This window comes from Python bivittatus, unplaced genomic scaffold (genome assembly GCF_059951505.1).
Source record: "Python bivittatus isolate LINGU-HERP-01145 unplaced genomic scaffold, Pbiv_v1 ctg000700_np1212, whole genome shotgun sequence".
In the NCBI taxonomy this organism is placed as follows: Eukaryota; Metazoa; Chordata; class Lepidosauria; order Squamata; family Pythonidae; genus Python; species Python bivittatus.
In genome coordinates this window covers 8,867,799-8,886,036 of record NW_028277098.1, presented here as the reverse complement: position 1 = coordinate 8,886,036, position 18,238 = coordinate 8,867,799, and the positions used below count along the sequence as shown (strand labels likewise).

The following is an 18,238-nucleotide window of genomic DNA, read 5'->3' as shown; positions in this document are numbered from 1 at the left end:
CTTTCTGGGCAAAACAAATAAAGTACCACTGATGATCCCAACAGCCTTGGAGGCAAAAACGAGCGTATTTCAGCTCTAGCTCTAGCTTTCTGCTTTAGCTCTGCCTGAGAGAGCTGAGGTGCCCCAGAGCTAAGCAAACTCTGCCTGGCGCTGAAGGCGTTAAAATTGGGCGGGGGGGGGGAATGACGCTGCTTGCGTCTGGGAGCTCTTCGCCTCCCCTGCCTCTGCAGACACTTGGAGACACACACAAAAAGAAGAGGAGAGGCCGCGCCGCGCGAGAGGAATTCCGAGGGAGCGCCAAACCGAGCAGACGCCACCATGACCGAAACCACCAAGACCCACGTTATCTTGCTGGCCTGCGGCAGCTTCAACCCCATCACCAAGGGCCACATTCAGATGTTTGGTGAGTCCCCGCCCTGTACTCAGCCCGTCGGCTCATCTCTCTCCGTCTCTCTCCCTCTGTGTTTTCTTACTAGTGCGCTTGAATGTGCTGGCTCGGGTCCCTGAGGGTGGGCGCCCTGGGGCGCTTCTTCTGGGGTCCCAGAACGGGAGCGAGACCTGGGATCGTCCGAGCCGTTTTGCGCGGCGTTTGCTGTGGCTCTCCCGGGGTGAGGGGAGGGGCGGCGGCTCTTATTGATATAGATAATAGCGGCGGGGCGGGGGCTGTTTGGGGAACATTTAGGAGCGGCGTCAGAGTAGAGCGGGAGGAAGATGAGGAGACCGGAGGCTCTTTAAGTCCCACTGGAGCAGCTCTTCGGGATGGGTGCGAGGCAGGGCAGCGGCTGGGCGGGTGTCTCCCCAGGAGGGTTCAAGGCGGGTGGGGTAGCTAGGGTAGGGGTTGGATGAGGGGCGGGGATGGCAGATGGCTCTAGGCAGAAAAACCGAAGGGCGCTTATCTAGGAGCCAAGGGAGGGCGGGTGGTGTCAGTGAAGGGGGAGGCCTTTATTTGGCGGCTGTTTGGGGAGTCCTTCTCCTTGGCAAAATGTCAGCCTTGCTACCTGGGCACCTGCTTCTGACGCAGAAACGGGCAGAAACGGACAGCGGAGGAGGAGGAGGAGGAGGAGGAGGAGGAGGAGGAGGAGGAGGAGGCAAGAATTAGACAGCTTCAACTCCCCTCCCCCGCCAAAATCATATAAGCTGGGAGTAAAGGGCCTTTAAGAGCCTCCATGTGCTGTAGTGGGTCATGCCATTTCACCCAAAAGCCCTGGTTTGCTCCTCTGGGTGGGCAGAGTGCAGGGAGTTTTAATCCAACACTGCACTCTGAAAAGCCTGACTGTAGGATCCTTAGATTTGAAAAACAGGATTTGTTGCACTCCTAGTTTGCTTTCTTTAAGATATCTGTGCCGTACCTCTACAATGTGTCTGTTATGCATGAAACGGCTGCAAACACAGTTGTGTACTTTATCATAGGAAGTAAATGATTGGACTGGGTTTTGGGAGGGAGAAAGGAGAATCAAAGGAGCATTTTAGAGCTCAGAGGTGTGATGGAAAGAGATGAGGAAGTATTTTCTTGTGCCAGTATTACATCTGGAGGCTAGCTAGACTTTGAAGTCACAGTCTCAGAGGAGAATTTCTATTCATTGTCTACATCTTGTCTTGTTTAATTTGGATGGAGTGGCAGTTATTGCCAATTATACTGTCATTAAGATTGCACTTTGGGGTACATGCTTGGATTTTGTGTATACACAGTAGTCCCAGTCCCATACATGCTAATAAAATTTTTATGGGCAATTTGGGAGTAAAGAATGAAAAAGTACTGGTTCAAGGGATCAGCTTTCTCCACTCTTTTTTTTCTCCTTAATACATATTTGCATGTGTGGTGGTAGTGAAGCTAATGATATGAAGTAAAAAACCCATGTGACTTGTGACCATCCTTCAAGGTCTGTATAAGATAATGGTTTATAATGGTTGTTAATATGCTTTGGCAGAATAGTTAAGGTTGTTTGCTGTCCGCAGCTCCAAGTGCTGAAATGGCCTCATTGGGAAGAATAAGAAACAGTAGTCTCCTCCTGCCAATATCCGGGAGTTTAGAGATTATCATTTTGATGAGCTAGCTGTGGATATAATGAATGATGATAAATATTCAAGTGTGCTTAGTTCTTGAGATAATCATATACATTACTGAAAAGTATGTAAGTGCCTCCTCTCAACAACATTTGTAAAGACAATTTAGCAAAGGAATTGTGCAGCTATAAACTTCTTCTGTTTGCTTAAACACCCAGGAAAAGCTATTCATGCCCTTTCCCTCATTTTCACTTTGGATGTAAATGTTCATTTCAGAAAACTGAATTCTAGACTGTAATTTAAGTGGAACTTTTAAAGAGAGCCAGAAGATGACATTCTCAACCAAATCATAGGAAAGAGTATCCTGAAAGTAATGCATATTCTTTGCATGTTAAAAACTGGTTTTGTGTTGGCATTATGAGATCATTCTACTTCTTTCAGTATGAGGGATGCTCTTTTGTCATCTATTTTCAACTTCAGGAGGAGAACGTCAAGCAGAAATTGTGCTCCAGTACTGGGGGGAAAAAAGGGTTTTTGCTCAAGATAGAGAGAGACATTTAGTGGTGCCTTGGAAAGAGCCACTGCTTAAAGATAGGAAGGTTTTGGTTCCATACATCAACATAAGCTAATGTTGCTCTGCAATTGAAATAGATCTGCATGAATCTAGTAATATATGTGTTGATTGGACAATAGACCATAGTCAGAACTAAAAACTCATTCCCTTCCCCCTATATTCTGCCAGGAGCCTGCTGAGCTCGTAGATGCTTTTATTTCCATTTTTTCTCATTTAATGCAATCTCTCACAAAGGATTTCACATCTGCATGCTCTCTGTCTCTCCTTTTTTTAAGAGCATGTGGTATTACTGTGATATGTCAATATCTGCATACAAGGAAAGAAAGGAAGCCAGCATCCTTTCTGTATAATTCTTAGATTTCCCATCAGTCAGCAAAGTAGGGGGGGAAGTCTGGTCCGCATCTCCCGCCCAATTACTTCTATGGAATCCTGAGCCTCAAATTCTTGTGAATCCTTGCCAGTTCATTTGCCACTATAACCTACCATCCACAACCCAGTTTTGTCTTACTGGTATGAGCAATCAGTTGCTCATGCCAGGGAATGTTTGTCAAATAATTTAATGCAATCTTGAGAATTGTTCTTGAAAACCAGATAGTAATGGAAATGGAGAACCACCAGAGCAGTGTGGCTAAGAAAGCAGGCATCTATTTATTAATTAAACTTTAATATCACCCTTTAAAATCATCCCCAGGTGAAATCTAGTCACTTGCTTGCTTGCAAAGATACTAAGTTCCAGCTTAATTTACTTTTTTGCTTCTTCATATGTTGCCAATTTTATTTCTCCTTTATGCTTAATTTTGTTCTTTCCTAGTCCATGACGCTTCCCTCTGCCCCTTAAGCTGCCTGATTATTATGATTTTTTTCTTGTTTTTCCTTCACACTTTGGAATCCCTAATTATTCATTAGACGTGAGATCCGTTTTTATGCCCATGTAGGAAGCACCATTTTTCATCAAGCAGAAAAGCAAAATCACATATGTTTAAAGATGTAGAGTAATTGAAAGTGGCTCTAGCATCAGGTGTTGGTTTTTTAATTCTACATAATTTGATTGGTGGGTATTATTTTGTTCAAAGTCATGTAGCATCCTTTCAGATACACAGTCATCATTTACATCTGAAGATGGAAATTGATTATAATGTCTTGGGAACTGGAGTGGGGGAGTCTCTTCATTGTATAATTTAGATTTTCATCCACCCAAAGAGACATTCCTTACAATGAAACTTTCTCCCTTCCTTCCTTGTCTTTTGTTGTTTTCATATCATCAATATTTAGAGTGTAAGCTGCTTAGAGGAGGTGTGTCTGTGTACATACACATATGTGCAAATGTTCCTCTGTAAAGAGCAGCACACATTTATGGTTTATAAATATAAACTGAAGCAGTAATAGTTAAGGATAGAATATGCTTTGTGATGGATAATAATACTGATTTACTGTATTGTATGGAATTCAACTAAGCAAATCATGCCCAATTCAAGGAACAAAAGCAGTATACAAATATTAGATGTTGTTGCTATTGTTGCTGCTGTTGTTGCTATTACTATAATTAGAAATTAATCAGTGCTCATTAGGTATGGCCACATTTTAATGAAATGTGAAGGTAATGTGTAAGAGATACCTAATGCATAATGAAATTACATTAAGTGGCTGCCAGATTAAATAGCTCAGATACACTGAGTATGAGATACAAAACTATAGAATTGTAGATTTAGGAAGGGCCAATTCCTGCTTGGTACAGGAATCCAAGTTAAAATATTTCTGACTGATGGTGATGTAGGTGTTTGCAATGTCTCTGTTTTGTAATGTTAAGAGACTGAGATAAGTTATTTGAAAGAAAAACTGAAAGTGGAACACTTGGTTTTAAACGGTTTTGTGTGAGGGTATACTGATGAGATTTTGTCATTAATATCATATGGAAACTGGCACATTTCATGAGTAGAACTCAGCCTCAGAAGGATAAGAGAAGAAGCAAAGTCCTGTTTGAAATCTGTGAAAGTTTAGTGGTACTGTTGCTGAAACAGATTGCTTCTGCTCAGAAGACTGCTAGCTCCTACCATTCAGTGTCACAGGATTTTGATTTTCCTCTTTTCTCACCTGTTTTTCTGAATTAGATCCAACACATGGGGTAATGAGAAGTGATAATACCTGTCACTCCCTTTATTGTGCTACCTTTTCTAAGCCTTTGAGCAAAAGAACATTTGCTTTTGCTGCAGCACAGCTATCCCTCTGGGAAATGTTATTTTAATAACTTTCAATGTATCACATTATCTTGCTTCATTCTGCACTTTTGCACAATTGCATCCAAGAAAAGTGCCACTTTTGCCCTCTCTAATAACACTATAAAAATAAAGAATGTCTATGAAAATATTATCTTTGATCCTATAAATATTTTGCCGTATTTATATATATTCCATATATTATGAGAATAAATGACTGCAATAATAGGCAAGTATACTCTACTTTTGCTGTCTAGCAAGTGAATGGCATTTGAGAGATTGTGTTTGAGGCAATATTCATTGATATTGATTTATGATATTAATGATGTGAGCCAGGCAGAATATAAATTTAATAGATTATTATTATTATTATTATTATTATTATTATTATTATTAGTGTATGGTAGCCATGACAATGGCATTGACATCAAATTATAAATATGCATTTCTAAATCTGCCTTTTATTATTGTGATTGCTATCTGAATTAACATTTACAATTGATATTTTGTACTAGTCATTCTGTCGTTTTATTCTGTCATTTATAGTGATTTCTATAGTTGAGGAAAAATGTCTTAATTTGTTGGATTATGTACTATAAGAAAGCATGAAACTTTCTCTCTGGAACAGTTTCCCCCACAGGCAAGAGTGGCCCATTTCCTCTCAAAAGTTAGTCAAGATCTAGTTATTTCAGAATCTAGAATATGTTGTCCTGAGTGAGATGCACTGCCATGAATGTTGTATCTTAGGATGAGATAATTGTAATAGGATATATACATTTTGTTATTTTTCACTGTTTTATTTTTTATTATGTATATTTGTTAAATTGTAAACTACTTAGAGTTGGTTAAAACTGTATAAAAGTCTAATAAATAATAGAAAGGTAATGTATAATGAATTGAGTAATTCATCTCATCACTCTAGCCTAGTCTTGTAGGCTATAGTACAGTACTGACCAGAAGGAACAAAGTCTCTAATACAGGTCTGTCCCAGTGCAGTGATTTTATATCCCTGGAGGCAGGGCTCCTGTATACAGAACCTAGGACCTGTTGTGGCAAAGTACATATACTCGATATGACTTTGAGGCCTCTGCCAAAAGTAGTCCTGAGTCATGATTTCATTGAAAAAAATGTGTTTTTGCTTGAAATATGATGTGACATTAATCTGGTGTGACTAATTAACATCTGCATATCCTTACTAGATGTTGAAGTCATTGAGTAATGAGCAAGCAAATGTAGAACAGCTGAAATATGGAATTATTCCAATTGTAGTCCTAGTATGATGCAGTTTTCCCCATGATAAGCATGCATGTGTGAACTAGCTCAATTGGACTCATAATTCTGAAATGCCAATTAAATTATTTTGCTTCGCTCTTTTTTTCTAATCCACATTGACAGAAATAATTGATTTATTAGCTGAGTTCCCATATGTACATATTGCATGCTCTTTTCCAACCAGTTAGAATTCAAGTAATTATTTTAATAAGTGTAAACTGAGCTTTCCACCAACAGGAAGGATGAGCTAGTGCATAGTGATGTCACACCAACGTCTTCCTCTTCTAATAGCTGTTTCTAAGCTTCCTTTAAACATCTGCCTCTATCTTGAGTAGAGTTCTGATTTATGTCAGTTCTGAAGCACAAATCCATACTGACTTCATCAGCAGTAATAAACTTTTCTAGGTGTTAAAAGTAAATGACCAAGAACTTCCCTCATTCAAAAAGGAGAAGAATGATTTTCCAGAACAGACCAAAAACCAATTTTAACATGCAAAGCATGTGCATTATTTATCATTCACTGTACTTTTCTTTCCTGTGATTTTGTAGAGACTCTTTTTCTCTAGCTGTGTTTAAGAATTCCAGTTAACTCCAAACCAGGAATAGCTTTCCTCAGAATTGAACTCCAATTAGGTCTCAAGAGAAAATAGGGAGGAATGTTAATGAACACTCCTGTAATTCTCTTTCCTAACAGGCTCTTATGTTTATAGGCACAGAACTGTGTGTCTACCATTTGGGGTGGAGGAAGGATGGTTTAAACATTTCTTACTGAAGTAGACATTTACGCTATATCCATACTGCAGTTTTGCCACCTTCCCCCCACTCCTGGATCCAGCAGATAATCTTGCTGCCTACAAAGCATGGCCTTACTGCCCATCCAGAAAGGGTCTATGCCAACTACTGTTTGTACTACTTTAATACATGGCAGTCAAAGGGCTGCAATTGGTGGTTCCCTTGGCTTAAAATCCAGCCCTGCCCAACATTAACCACAATGTGAAAAGCTCCTTTCATTAGAAGGCAGGATACTGCAGTCACACCACACCCTGCAATTCTTTTCTCCCATCATACCACTGACTGATTGCACTTCTTTTTTAAAATGTCCTTATAATTGTGGGTCAACTTTTCAACCACTAACTCGTAGCAAAGATTTAAAAAAATGGCTGAGACCTAATGATAGTTTGGATTTGTACAACTCAGATGCAGCTGCTTCATAAGTGTTGTTGAAGAGCTGGAGTTTAAGGAAGGGATTTTGCTGGGGCATCAGTGTGAGAGATCTGAACTAGCTTAAGAGCATAATGTGAGGAGAGAAAGGAAGGGACCTAAACAGCAATAAAAGCACAATAAGAAAAAAAATTAAACACTAGTTGTTGTACTGGGTATTGTTATTTATTATCTGCACATTTTGGATAGTTCCTTTATTAAATAGAATGGGAACAAACATTAGTTACAAAGCACGTATTATCTAATGCATATATAATCTTAGAAATCTTTTACAAAGGTAAATGATGTCTCCCTTATATAACATATCACTAGCATTATGATGTCAATGTTGTCAACATAATCAACAGTACTTTATTAACAATATACCAGATGCCCTGCTTCTGTAATGTTAAATATATTTAATGTGGAAGCAACCATAGAATAAACAGAGATAAACATACTTACCATTCTTTAAACAATCCACAAATTGCGTAAATTACTTCCTGACCTATTTTCAAATGATAGGACAGTTAATGAGTTAATATTCACTTTCCAATTTACAATATTTACTAAGTTTTAAAATGTTTTTTATTAGCCGCCTCATTTTCATGTACCTATGTGACAATCCAATCGTATAATGTCTACTCAGCAGTAATGTTCATTGAGTTCAGTAGGATACATTCGTCAGGTAATTGTGCTTAAAGTCCTGGTAATCTGTGGTCTAAAGCAAAAGAAATAGCTTCTTGTAAGGTTTTACTATTAGTCACCAAGCAAAAAATCTCTTGTCAGAGATCACCAGGTCTGACTACTTACAACCCTGTGTTAGGATTATTTTGTGAATTGCTAGCATTGAGAAGACCATAGAATTCCATAGTAACTTACATTAGAAGACTTTTTAGTCAGAAGCACAGTCTAAGAAGAAATAAATCTCTAGCCTGAAAAATTAAATTCTGCAAGTGAACTGAATTTAGCTGATTAATGAACGAGCATTAATTTGTTCTCTCCCTTTGCTTTTCTCCTTGAATTAAGAAATAAATGAAGGAAAAGATGTGAATGTAACCAACATAATTACAAGTGCAAGTTTAAAAATAGTATAAATAAATAAATATGTCCTTCCCATCAATATTTTTCTAAATTAAAACTGTAAAACCTTTGAGAATTTTACATTACAAATATTATAGCATAAATTCCAATTGTATGGTTCGAGGAGCTACTATAAACTAGATGGATGGCAAAATAAATGCAGGTTTTGTTCTTTTTACAATGTATTTAAAAAATAATAATCTACCAGGTATTATGTTTGCTACTTGTAAGGAGATTAGACGCTGCAAGAGCTATTAGTGGCCTCTTTAAAAACATTACATATGGTTAAATATTTAGCAGAGTTGTTGTTTTTTTCCATTCTGTGAGACATTGTCTTGTTTCAGGTGATGGCATTTAAGAGCAGCTCCATCTTTCTCTGTAGGTTCCATATACATATTAAAAATAATGTACCTGCATGTTTTTAAGATTGATCAATGAACAGGAAGAGCAAATGGGAGTCTTTTTGTGGGAGAATTCAATCAACTCTAAGCAGCGTGGACAGTGAAGGAAGCTTTATTGTGAACCCAGCTATACATGCTAGAAATGCAAGGTTATGGAGAGAGTTTCTACACTGGAACATACTAGGGAAGGTGAGAAGTTGCTCAGCAGGATGGGTGAAGCTCCTCAACAGGGCAGAAAAGGGAAGTGAATTCAGAGAACACAAAGAGGTAGGTAAGTGGAAGCATATGACCCAGCAAAGCAAGAATATCAGGAGGCATTCAGTGCCAATGGAGCTCAGAAACTAGACTCCCATTTTTAAAGACAATCCACAGCTACCTGATGAAGCCTTGTCATCCCTAGCTTTTGGGGACACTGGGTCCTATGGGTTGAAGAAACCCAAGAGCCATTATGATGAAGAAGTACATTGTAGTGGTGCATGATTCCCTGTTGAGAGGAAATGAGGTCATGGTATGGATACCTGATATGATGTGGCAGGAGGTATATTGTCTTCCAGGTCCTCATATCCAGGATGGGTTGGATTGGCTGCTGAGACTCTTCAAATCTATCAATAACTATATTTTCATAATGATTCATGTGCAGATGAATGACACTGCCAAAAGAAACCTTGAAGAAATCTCTAGAAACTACTAGGCCCTGGGCAAGAAGGTGAAGGAACTGGGAGCACAAGTAATGTTTTTGTCAGTCCTTCCAGTTAAGGGTCATGGTTTAAGAAGAGAGCGCAACTAGTTATGTGGATGGTGCCACAAAGAAGGGTTCCTTGGCCATAGGCTGGTTTACCAAGTTTTCATGAAGACTGGAAAGATGTTTTGGCTGATGCCTTACTGATCTTATCAGAAGGATGCTAAACTAGAGAAAAGGGGAGGATGGCAAAACCCCAGAACCACATATACCAGTGAAGACTGAGAACAATGCAGGGGACAAATGGAGAAGCCTGAGAGGAGAGGAGGGATTTAGACTGGCAGGAAACTATGAAGCCAGCAGAGAGATTGCTCACAATCTCAGATGTTTCTACACCAACACGCAACACATAGAATATCAGAAACAAACAGGGAGAACTTGAAATCCCAGCAATGGAGAACTAATATGGTGTCATAGATGTCACTGGTTTTGGTAGGATGACAAACAGGATACATATGTAACAAACAGATACAGTCAGGACCAGAAATATTGGAACAAGGATAACTGTTTTGGCATTTGGCCTCTGTACACCACCACAATGAAGTTGAAAGGAAACACACCCACATGGGAGCAAAGTTGGGACTTTCAGCTGCAATTCAGGGGGGTTGACAAAAGTGGGGCACTAGCCATTCAGGAAGTACAGCCAATGGCATACAACCCCCCATCATTGGTGGCTTATAAGTAATGGAACAAACCAACATCATTACAAACATAAGGATCACCTATAATACCTGGATGAAAATCCTTTGCAGTCAATGACTGCCTGAAGTCTGGAACCCATGGACATGACCAAATGCTGAGTTTCCTCCCTCGAGATGCTTTGCCAGCCCTTTACTGCAGCTGCCTTCAGCTGCTGCTTGTTTGTGGGCCATTCTGCCTTCAGTCTTGTCTTCAGTAAGCAAAAAGCATGCTCTTTTGGGTTGAGATCAGGTGACTGACTTGGCCGTTGAAGAACGTCCCACTTCTTTGGCTTGAGAAACTCTTGGGTAGCTTTTGCTGTATGTTTTGGGTCATTATCCATCTGCAAGATGAAGCGGTGTCCTATAGGTTTGACAGCATTTGGCTGAATCTGAGCAGAAAATATAGCCCTATACACTTCAGAATTCATCCTGCTGCTTTTATCAGCAGTCAGGTCATCAATAAACACCAGTGACCTGGTTCCATTGGCAGCCATACATGCCCATGCCATAACACTGCCTCCACCATATTTGACAGATGATGTAGTATGCTTTGGATCTTGAGCTATTCCTTTCCTTCTCCATACTTTTCTCTTCCCATCATTCTGGTGCAAGTTAATCTTGGTTTTATTAGTCCAGAGAATCTTATTCCAGAACTGGGCAGGCTTTTTTAGGTGTTTGCTGGCAAAGTCTAATCTGGCCTTTCTGTTCTTGCGTGTTACCAGTGGTTTGCACCTTGTTGTGAAGCCTCTGTATTTACATTCATAAAGCTGTCTCTTGACTGTAGATGTTGACAATGACATGCCTACATCCTCAAGAGTGTTCTTGATCTGGCTAGATGTTGTGAAAGGATTCCTCTTCACCATGAGCAGAATTCTACAGTCATCCACTTTAGTTGTCTTCCGTGGTCTTCCAGGCCTTTTGCTGTTGCTGAGCTTGCCAGTTAATTCCTTCTTTTTCAGGATGTTCCAAACTGTTGTATTGGCCACTCCCAATGTTTTTGCTATCTCTCTGATGGGTTTATTTTGTTTTCTCAGCCTAATGATGGCCTCCTTCACTCGCATGGACACCTCTTTGGACCTCATGTTGAGAGTTCCAGTGAACAGCTACCAAATGCAAATGTAACACTCAGAACCACCTCTAGGCCTTTTATCTGCTTGATTGGTCATGGGGTACCCAGGAAACAGCCCACACCTGGCCATGCAGCTGCTTGTCAGCCATTCGTTCCATTATTTATGAGCCATCAACAATGGGGGGGTGCGTATGCCACTGGCTGTACTTCCTGAATGGTTAGTGTCCCACTTTTATCAACCCCCCTGAATTACAGCTGAAAGTCCTGACTTTGCTCCCATCTGGGTATGTTTCCTTTCAACTTCAATGTGATAGTGTACAGAGGCCAAATGCCAAAACAGTTATCCTTGTTCCAATATTTCTGGTCCTGACTGTATATAAATAAATAAATAGCCTTGGAAGGCTGCAACATTGAAAAGGAACTGTATCACCTGAAAGTGATAGGATGTCCTGCTATATGGAAAGAAAGCATAAGTTTACACAAAAATTTACAAATAAGACATCCTGTTGGGAATATTTGAGTAAAAATAAAAGGAGAGAGAAAGAAAAACACACCATTTTGGGAGTTTATATAGAATTCATGGACAGGCAGAAGATATGGATGAGACCTTTCTATGTCAGATGACGAAACTTTCAAAGATGTACATGATAATGACAGTGGGAGATTTCAACTACTTTGGCATCTGCAGGAACTCTAACTCTGCCAAGAGTCTGAGATCCAATAAATTCCTGTCCTCTTTTGTTGACAATTTTATCCATCAGAAGGTGGAAGAACGAGCAAAGGGATCTGCTATTCTGAACCTAATCCTTACCAACAGGAAGAAAATGGTTCAAGATGTGAAAGTGACTGGAATCTTGGAGAAAATAAAGTTTGCTCTCTCAAGAAGAGGAGGAATATAGAAGACAGAGTTGCATATTGGATTTCAGAAGAGTTGATTTTGATCAACTCAGAAAACAGGTCAGGATTCTGAAGGAGAAAAGTATACAGGAAAGATGGGGAATCCTGCAAAACAAGATATTGAAGGGACCATCATGAACAATTCGTATAGAAGAAAAAAATAGAAGACATTTAAATAGTCCAGTGAAGTACAAACAAAACCTTCTAAAATTTAGAGAAGAAAAGGGAACAAATCTAGGAAATAGAAAAATGAGAATATCACCAAAGAAGGATACAGGACAGTTTTCAAAAAATGTAAGAATTGTGTCAGAAAGCCTAAAGTGCAGAAGGAGCTGAACCTTATACGAAATGCTCCAAACAAGAGAAAATCTTCTTCAGGTATATTAGAAACAAAAGTTAAGGCAAAGAGGCTGCACATCTCTTGCAAGATGAATGGGATGAATTGGAGGTGGATGATAGTGACAAGGCAGAAGGAAAAGTATGTTAACTTGTATTTAAGTTTGTTTTTTCCCAGAAGGAAAAATGAAGCCCTAGTTGGCTATCATTGTGCCATTAGCGGAAGGAAGAAGCTGCAGCTTGGGAAGATAAGGAGAGAGTTAAATACTTAGCTAATTTAAATGAATCTAAGTCTCCAGGCCTGTAATGGTATGTGGGAATGACCTTGGGAGACAAGGTGAAGAGATGCAGCCAAGGGAATGGTCAGATAAAAGGCAACTTAGCCCACAGCAGGAATGTGGACAGGTCAAGTGGCTCAGAAGAGATCCTCCCTAGTTTCTTGGGCTGTAAAGGGGATGGGGGAGAAATGTACTTTCAGACATGCAAGATTCTGTTAGTGTAACCTTACAATAAATTAGAATTAACTCATCTGGCTGTGTTTCCTGTCTGGTCTACCTGACAAGGCCAAATGAATTACATTATGGAATACTAAAGGGAGATGATTGCAAAACTGTAATCTCTGAGAACTCTGGAGAACTTCCAGAAGACTCAAGGAGAGCAAATATTGTCCCTATCTTCATAAAGGGGGAGAAAGAGGACCTGGGAAATTACAGACATGTCAGCTAGATATCTATATTGGCTTGGGCCCTAAGAGCAGATTATTAAACAGAATATCCATCAACATCTGGATAGGAATATTATCCTGCAATTAACAGGAACCATCATGGGTTTGTTACAAACAATGATATCAGACTAATTTTATCTCCATTTCTGGCCAAGATACTAGCTTAATAGATGAGAGAAATTCCATGGATATAACATACCTTGACTTCAATGAAGCATTTGGCAAAGATTCTCACTATAGCCTCATTAATAAAATGATAAAATATGTACCACAATATACAGCTGTTAGATGGATTCATAATTGGCTGAATGACCACATCAGACTGGAGAAAAGTGTTGAATGGAGTGCCACAAGGCTGTGTCGTGGGCCCTGCGCTATTCAACACTTTTATTAATTAACTGGATGAAGAGTTGAGGGATGATTATCAGATCTGTAGGTGATGCAAAACTAGGAGGTATGCCTAACACTTTAGAAGAGAAAGAGAAGATTCAAAAGTTCTAATCAAACTTGAACTGTTCACTGAAATGAACAGGATGAAATTTAACTTGGAGCGTGTAATGTCCTGCATCTGAGGAGAAAAAAATGAAAAACACAGATATAGGATGGAGAAGACTTGGCTTGACTGTACATATAAAAAAGATCTGGATGGTCTAGTAAATCAAAAGTTAAAGAGAGGCTCCAGCATGATGCAGCTGCTAAAAAGACAATTCTGGTATGAAGTAATGGAAACAGAGTCCAGGTAATGGAAAATAATTGTCCCATTCTTCTCTGCTTCGGTTAGGCCCCACATGGAATACCATATCCAGTTCTGGGCACTTCAATCTAAAAAGGGCATCAACAAAATAAATTCAGAGTTCAGAAGAGGGCTACCAAGATGGTGAAGGGACTGGAAACTGTCCTGAGAGAAGCAGTTAAAGGAATTAGATACATTTAGATTGCAGAAGTGAAGGCTGAGGGAAGATATGATAGCAGCCCTCAGATATCTGAAGGGCTATCATATAGAAGGGGAAATGGATTATTCTGTTGCCCCAGAGCAAAGGACCAGAACCAATGGATTGAAACTACAGGGAAGTAGATCCAGGTTAGGGGTATGAGAGCTGTTAAGTAGTAAAATAGGGTTATGTCATGAAGACCCTTTACTGGAGGTCTTCAAACAGAATCTAGATAGCTATCTGTCCAAAATGCTTCAGAAGATTCTTCATGGAGTAGAAGGTGGAACCAGAAACCCTCTGAGATCCCAATGTTATGATCCTATGAAAATCTGTCCAGGGAATTACATATTTGAATGCTGGTCCCAGTGAAAACAATTCTTTCTGCATGTGAAAAACCGGTGTTCTTTCTAGTGAGCTTGGCTGAATCCCTTCTAGTGTTGGCTTGATTTGAGAAGGGCATTCCACTAGTGGGAACATTTATAAATGGAAACCCATTTCACACTTCTGTAAACTTTGATGGAACAATTTTGCTGATTATGTGCATTGGCCTTTCCTGTGGAGGTTTGGCAGTATGAGCAACTGTGGGCTGTGCATACTCTGCCCCTCTCCACCATGATGTAATAAAACTTTTTTATCCTGTTGCTGAAGGACAAATAGCATAAAAGAATCCAATGGTGCCATAAAATGTCTTTTTCAGTGCAGAACTATTCTTTAATCAATAATTGTGCTGCATTCTAAGGGGACATAAAAGTGCTCCTGTATGAAAGACTTTCCACCTGCCAATAAAGATTTCTCTAAGAGATACACTTCAGAACATCACTTTTTCTCATAGGAGGCATTCAGTTTTGAATATCAAGCTTATGCAGTTTATTAGTCTGTGATTCTTAATGGAGCATCTTTATCTATTATTCCTGGTAATGACCGTGGAGCATCTTTTACATCTTTTTGCCTTAAATATGACTTTACCAGTTTTTTTTTTTGTTTTTTGTTTTACAATGACTTTATTGGTTGTTGAGGAAAGGAAGCAGGAGGAATAGATTTCTTGAAAATGCTTGGCCTTGTTGAGAGTTCCATTTCATTGCCTGATTACTGTAATAAAAGTAATAATGATGTGTCAATAAATGGTCCTGAGATCTGACAACACAGATGGAGCATTTACATTGCTTGATATCACCTCAAGCACAACATTGTGCGGAGACAATAATTTGGCTCTTAATATCAATAAGACCAAGGAGCTTATAGTGGACTATAGGAGGAATAGATTAGATGTCCAGCCCCTGGTTATTAATGGAGACCGAGTGGAGCGGGTGGCCAGTTTTAAGTTTCTGGGTGTTACCATAAAGGAGGACTTGACCTGGGGTGCTCATATTGCAGCCTTGGTTAAGAGGGCGCAGCAGAGATTATACTACCTGAGACTTCTCAGGAAACACCAACTGAATGAAAAACTGCTGGTGACCTTCTACCGCTGTACCATTGAGAGCATTTTAACCTACTGCACCTGTGTATGGTTTGCTAACTGCACAGTGGCAGATAGGAAAGCGCTCCAGAGGGTTACCACCACTGCCCAGAGGATCATTGGTTGCCCTCTCCCCTCTTTGGAAGAACTTTATAGTTCCCGCTGCCTTAAGAAGGCTCAAAATATTCTTAAGGATCCATCCCACCCGGGACATTCTTTTTTTGAACTATTACCATCTGGCAGACGGTACAGGATAATGAAAACAAGGACCAATAGGCTGAAGAACTGCTTCTATCTTAGAGCTGCAACTATACTGAATTCTATCGTATAGTGCAGTATTAATGCGGCATCAGGGGTTGTGCAATATGGAATGTGAAGGTTGTGTTATATGTGTTTTGTGTGTGTTATGTGTTTTATGTGTTTTATGGTTTTTATATTTTTAAAGCTGCACTGGGGTGGCATTAATTTCGTTGTTCAAGTTGTACAATGACAATAAAGATTTCTATTCTATTATTCAGTAGTAGTTCACCCAGTCAGCAAATACATAGCAATCCAATGATGTTCCTCCATTATTTTGTAGTGCTTCATGCATTTTATTATGACTCCTTTGATGTAAATCCACTTTCTCCTTCAGGTTTTCAACTCATTTTATTTAGATGAACATTCAGTTGAAAAAAACTGAGATATAGTTCCTTGAGTCCTTGGAGAAAGGATGAGATACAAATATGAAAAGTCCTTTGCATACAATTACAAAAAAAGAAAGAAAGAAAAGAAAAGTAGTTTAAGGCATAAAAATAAATATGATCTATAGGAATACTTTAAAAAGAAACAATTGCTGCTAATATTTTAAATCCAAGATGGGAGCCAGAATCTCATGGGTGATAAACAACACCAAATAACTCTACTGTATTTTAGTCACACAGATGTCTTTTTATGCTAAACAGACAGGATGCCCAGAGAGTGTGAAAATGAATGATATGGTTCTGAATAGTTTGCATTTGCATATTTCTGCATACATTTATGTTCAAGGAAAATAAAATACATTTTCAAAAAAGAAAACCATCTGGATTTGCATGAATGCTACTCTGTGTAATTATTTTGTCATTAATGTGTCTTCCTTAAGAGAAGAAATCTCATCCCAGCAGTAAGATGACAAATGGCACCGGGAAAGGGAGATTCTTTCCCAACTGGGAGCAGAAATAATTTTTTTCTCCACAATAAAACAATCCTAGACTTCGCTAAGTCCCCTTTTTAACTGTCACTTAGTTGGCAGCAGTAAAAATGAAACAAAGGTGGATGTTGATTTAGGTAAAACCCCATTGGTGTGTTAAAAGTGCAGCAAGCTGTAACTTTAATCAAAATAAATCAATCTATTTATCCAATCTGCTCCAATATAGGAAGCCTGAAGTTCTGTACAATTTCTGGCCACTTGAAGAAATGCTTCTCCCTTTTTGCATCCCTATAGATGCCTTCATATTTGTTCTTGTATCAGACACAAACTCTTCATATGTTCAAAGCCTTTCTTGTCCTCTTTCTCTGTCCTTATATCTTGTCAAATATATATGCTCCAAGTCCCTCCAGTACCCCCTTCTATCTTAAAAAAAAAATCCGTCTTTGTAAATGTTCTGCTCTTCTCCTATGGTGGCCCCTCTTTCCTTCTTCTCATCCCTTCTCTCTCTTCTTTTTTTAATAGTAATTTAATTACAAATTACAATTACAAAGGTAAAAACTAATACAAACTAAAAAAAGAATAAAAAGAAAAAATAGGTGCAGAAAAGAAAAATAGCAAAAGAAAAAAAGAAAAATGATCTAATAAAGAAAAAGAAAAGAAATATATAAAGAAATGACTTCCTCCTTCATCAAAACAAATATAAACAATTTTAGTAACTTATCACCTTCTCTTAAAACACAACAAATGATCTCTTCTTCCCTTATCCCATCTCTTATCTATAAACAAATCCTTAAAACCTCATCATTTCAGTCCTGATGTCAGCAAAAGTCCATTAAGGGTTACCAGAGATAACAACATATCTATTTTAACCTTGATCAAATAAATCAACTTTATATTCCTTCCTTTTACTTTTAATTCTTTAGTCCCTTCAAATAATGTCCTAGAACTTGGTTTCTTTTCATTTTTTTCTTTGCCCCTTCTCACAAAATTCTTCAAAACTTTAAGAAGCCTCTTTTGTCAATCCAATATAGGAAAATTATCCAGGTCACTCTCTTGGTTTGTTATTTGTATGTCCCTTTTAATTATTAAGACATCAGCTGTTTTCTTTTGTATGTCCAGTGTAGCATCTTTTTCCATATCATTCTTGTAGCCTGTCATTTTTAAATCCACTGTCAGATCAGTCTTAATCTTGTCGGGTAAAACTTGTTCCTCTTCTATAACATCTTTTAAACATAGTCTATCTATAGAGACAGACACTCTTAATATTAACTTCTGGGACTATAGTTCAAAAATATTCTTCAACATATCCAATGTTAAAATATTTTGCTTAATTCTGTATTAGTAAGTCAAAGTTAAGTTTTCTTCTCCTTTAATTGTAATCATTAGTTCCTTCTGGTTCCCTCTAGTGTTGAACCTTCAAAGTCTCCTCCTATCATTTTTTTTAAAGAGAATTCAAAACAAAAGCATTTTTCCATGGAAAGGATAAT

At 38.7% G+C, this 18,238-nt stretch overlaps 1 protein-coding gene across 1 annotated transcript in view; it reads left to right on the top strand.

Annotated features, from left to right (window-relative positions):
• The first annotated feature begins 241 nt into the window (after nt 1-241).
• Nucleotides 242-18,238, top strand: part of NMNAT2 (nicotinamide nucleotide adenylyltransferase 2) — an 87,687-nt gene continuing 69,690 nt past the window's right edge. Inside the window, exon 1 of the mRNA XM_007425368.3 lies at nt 242-403. Within this exon, the coding sequence (XP_007425430.1) occupies nt 319-403 (85 nt within the window). The 5' untranslated portion in view covers nt 242-318. The remainder of the gene's footprint in view (nt 404-18,238) is intronic.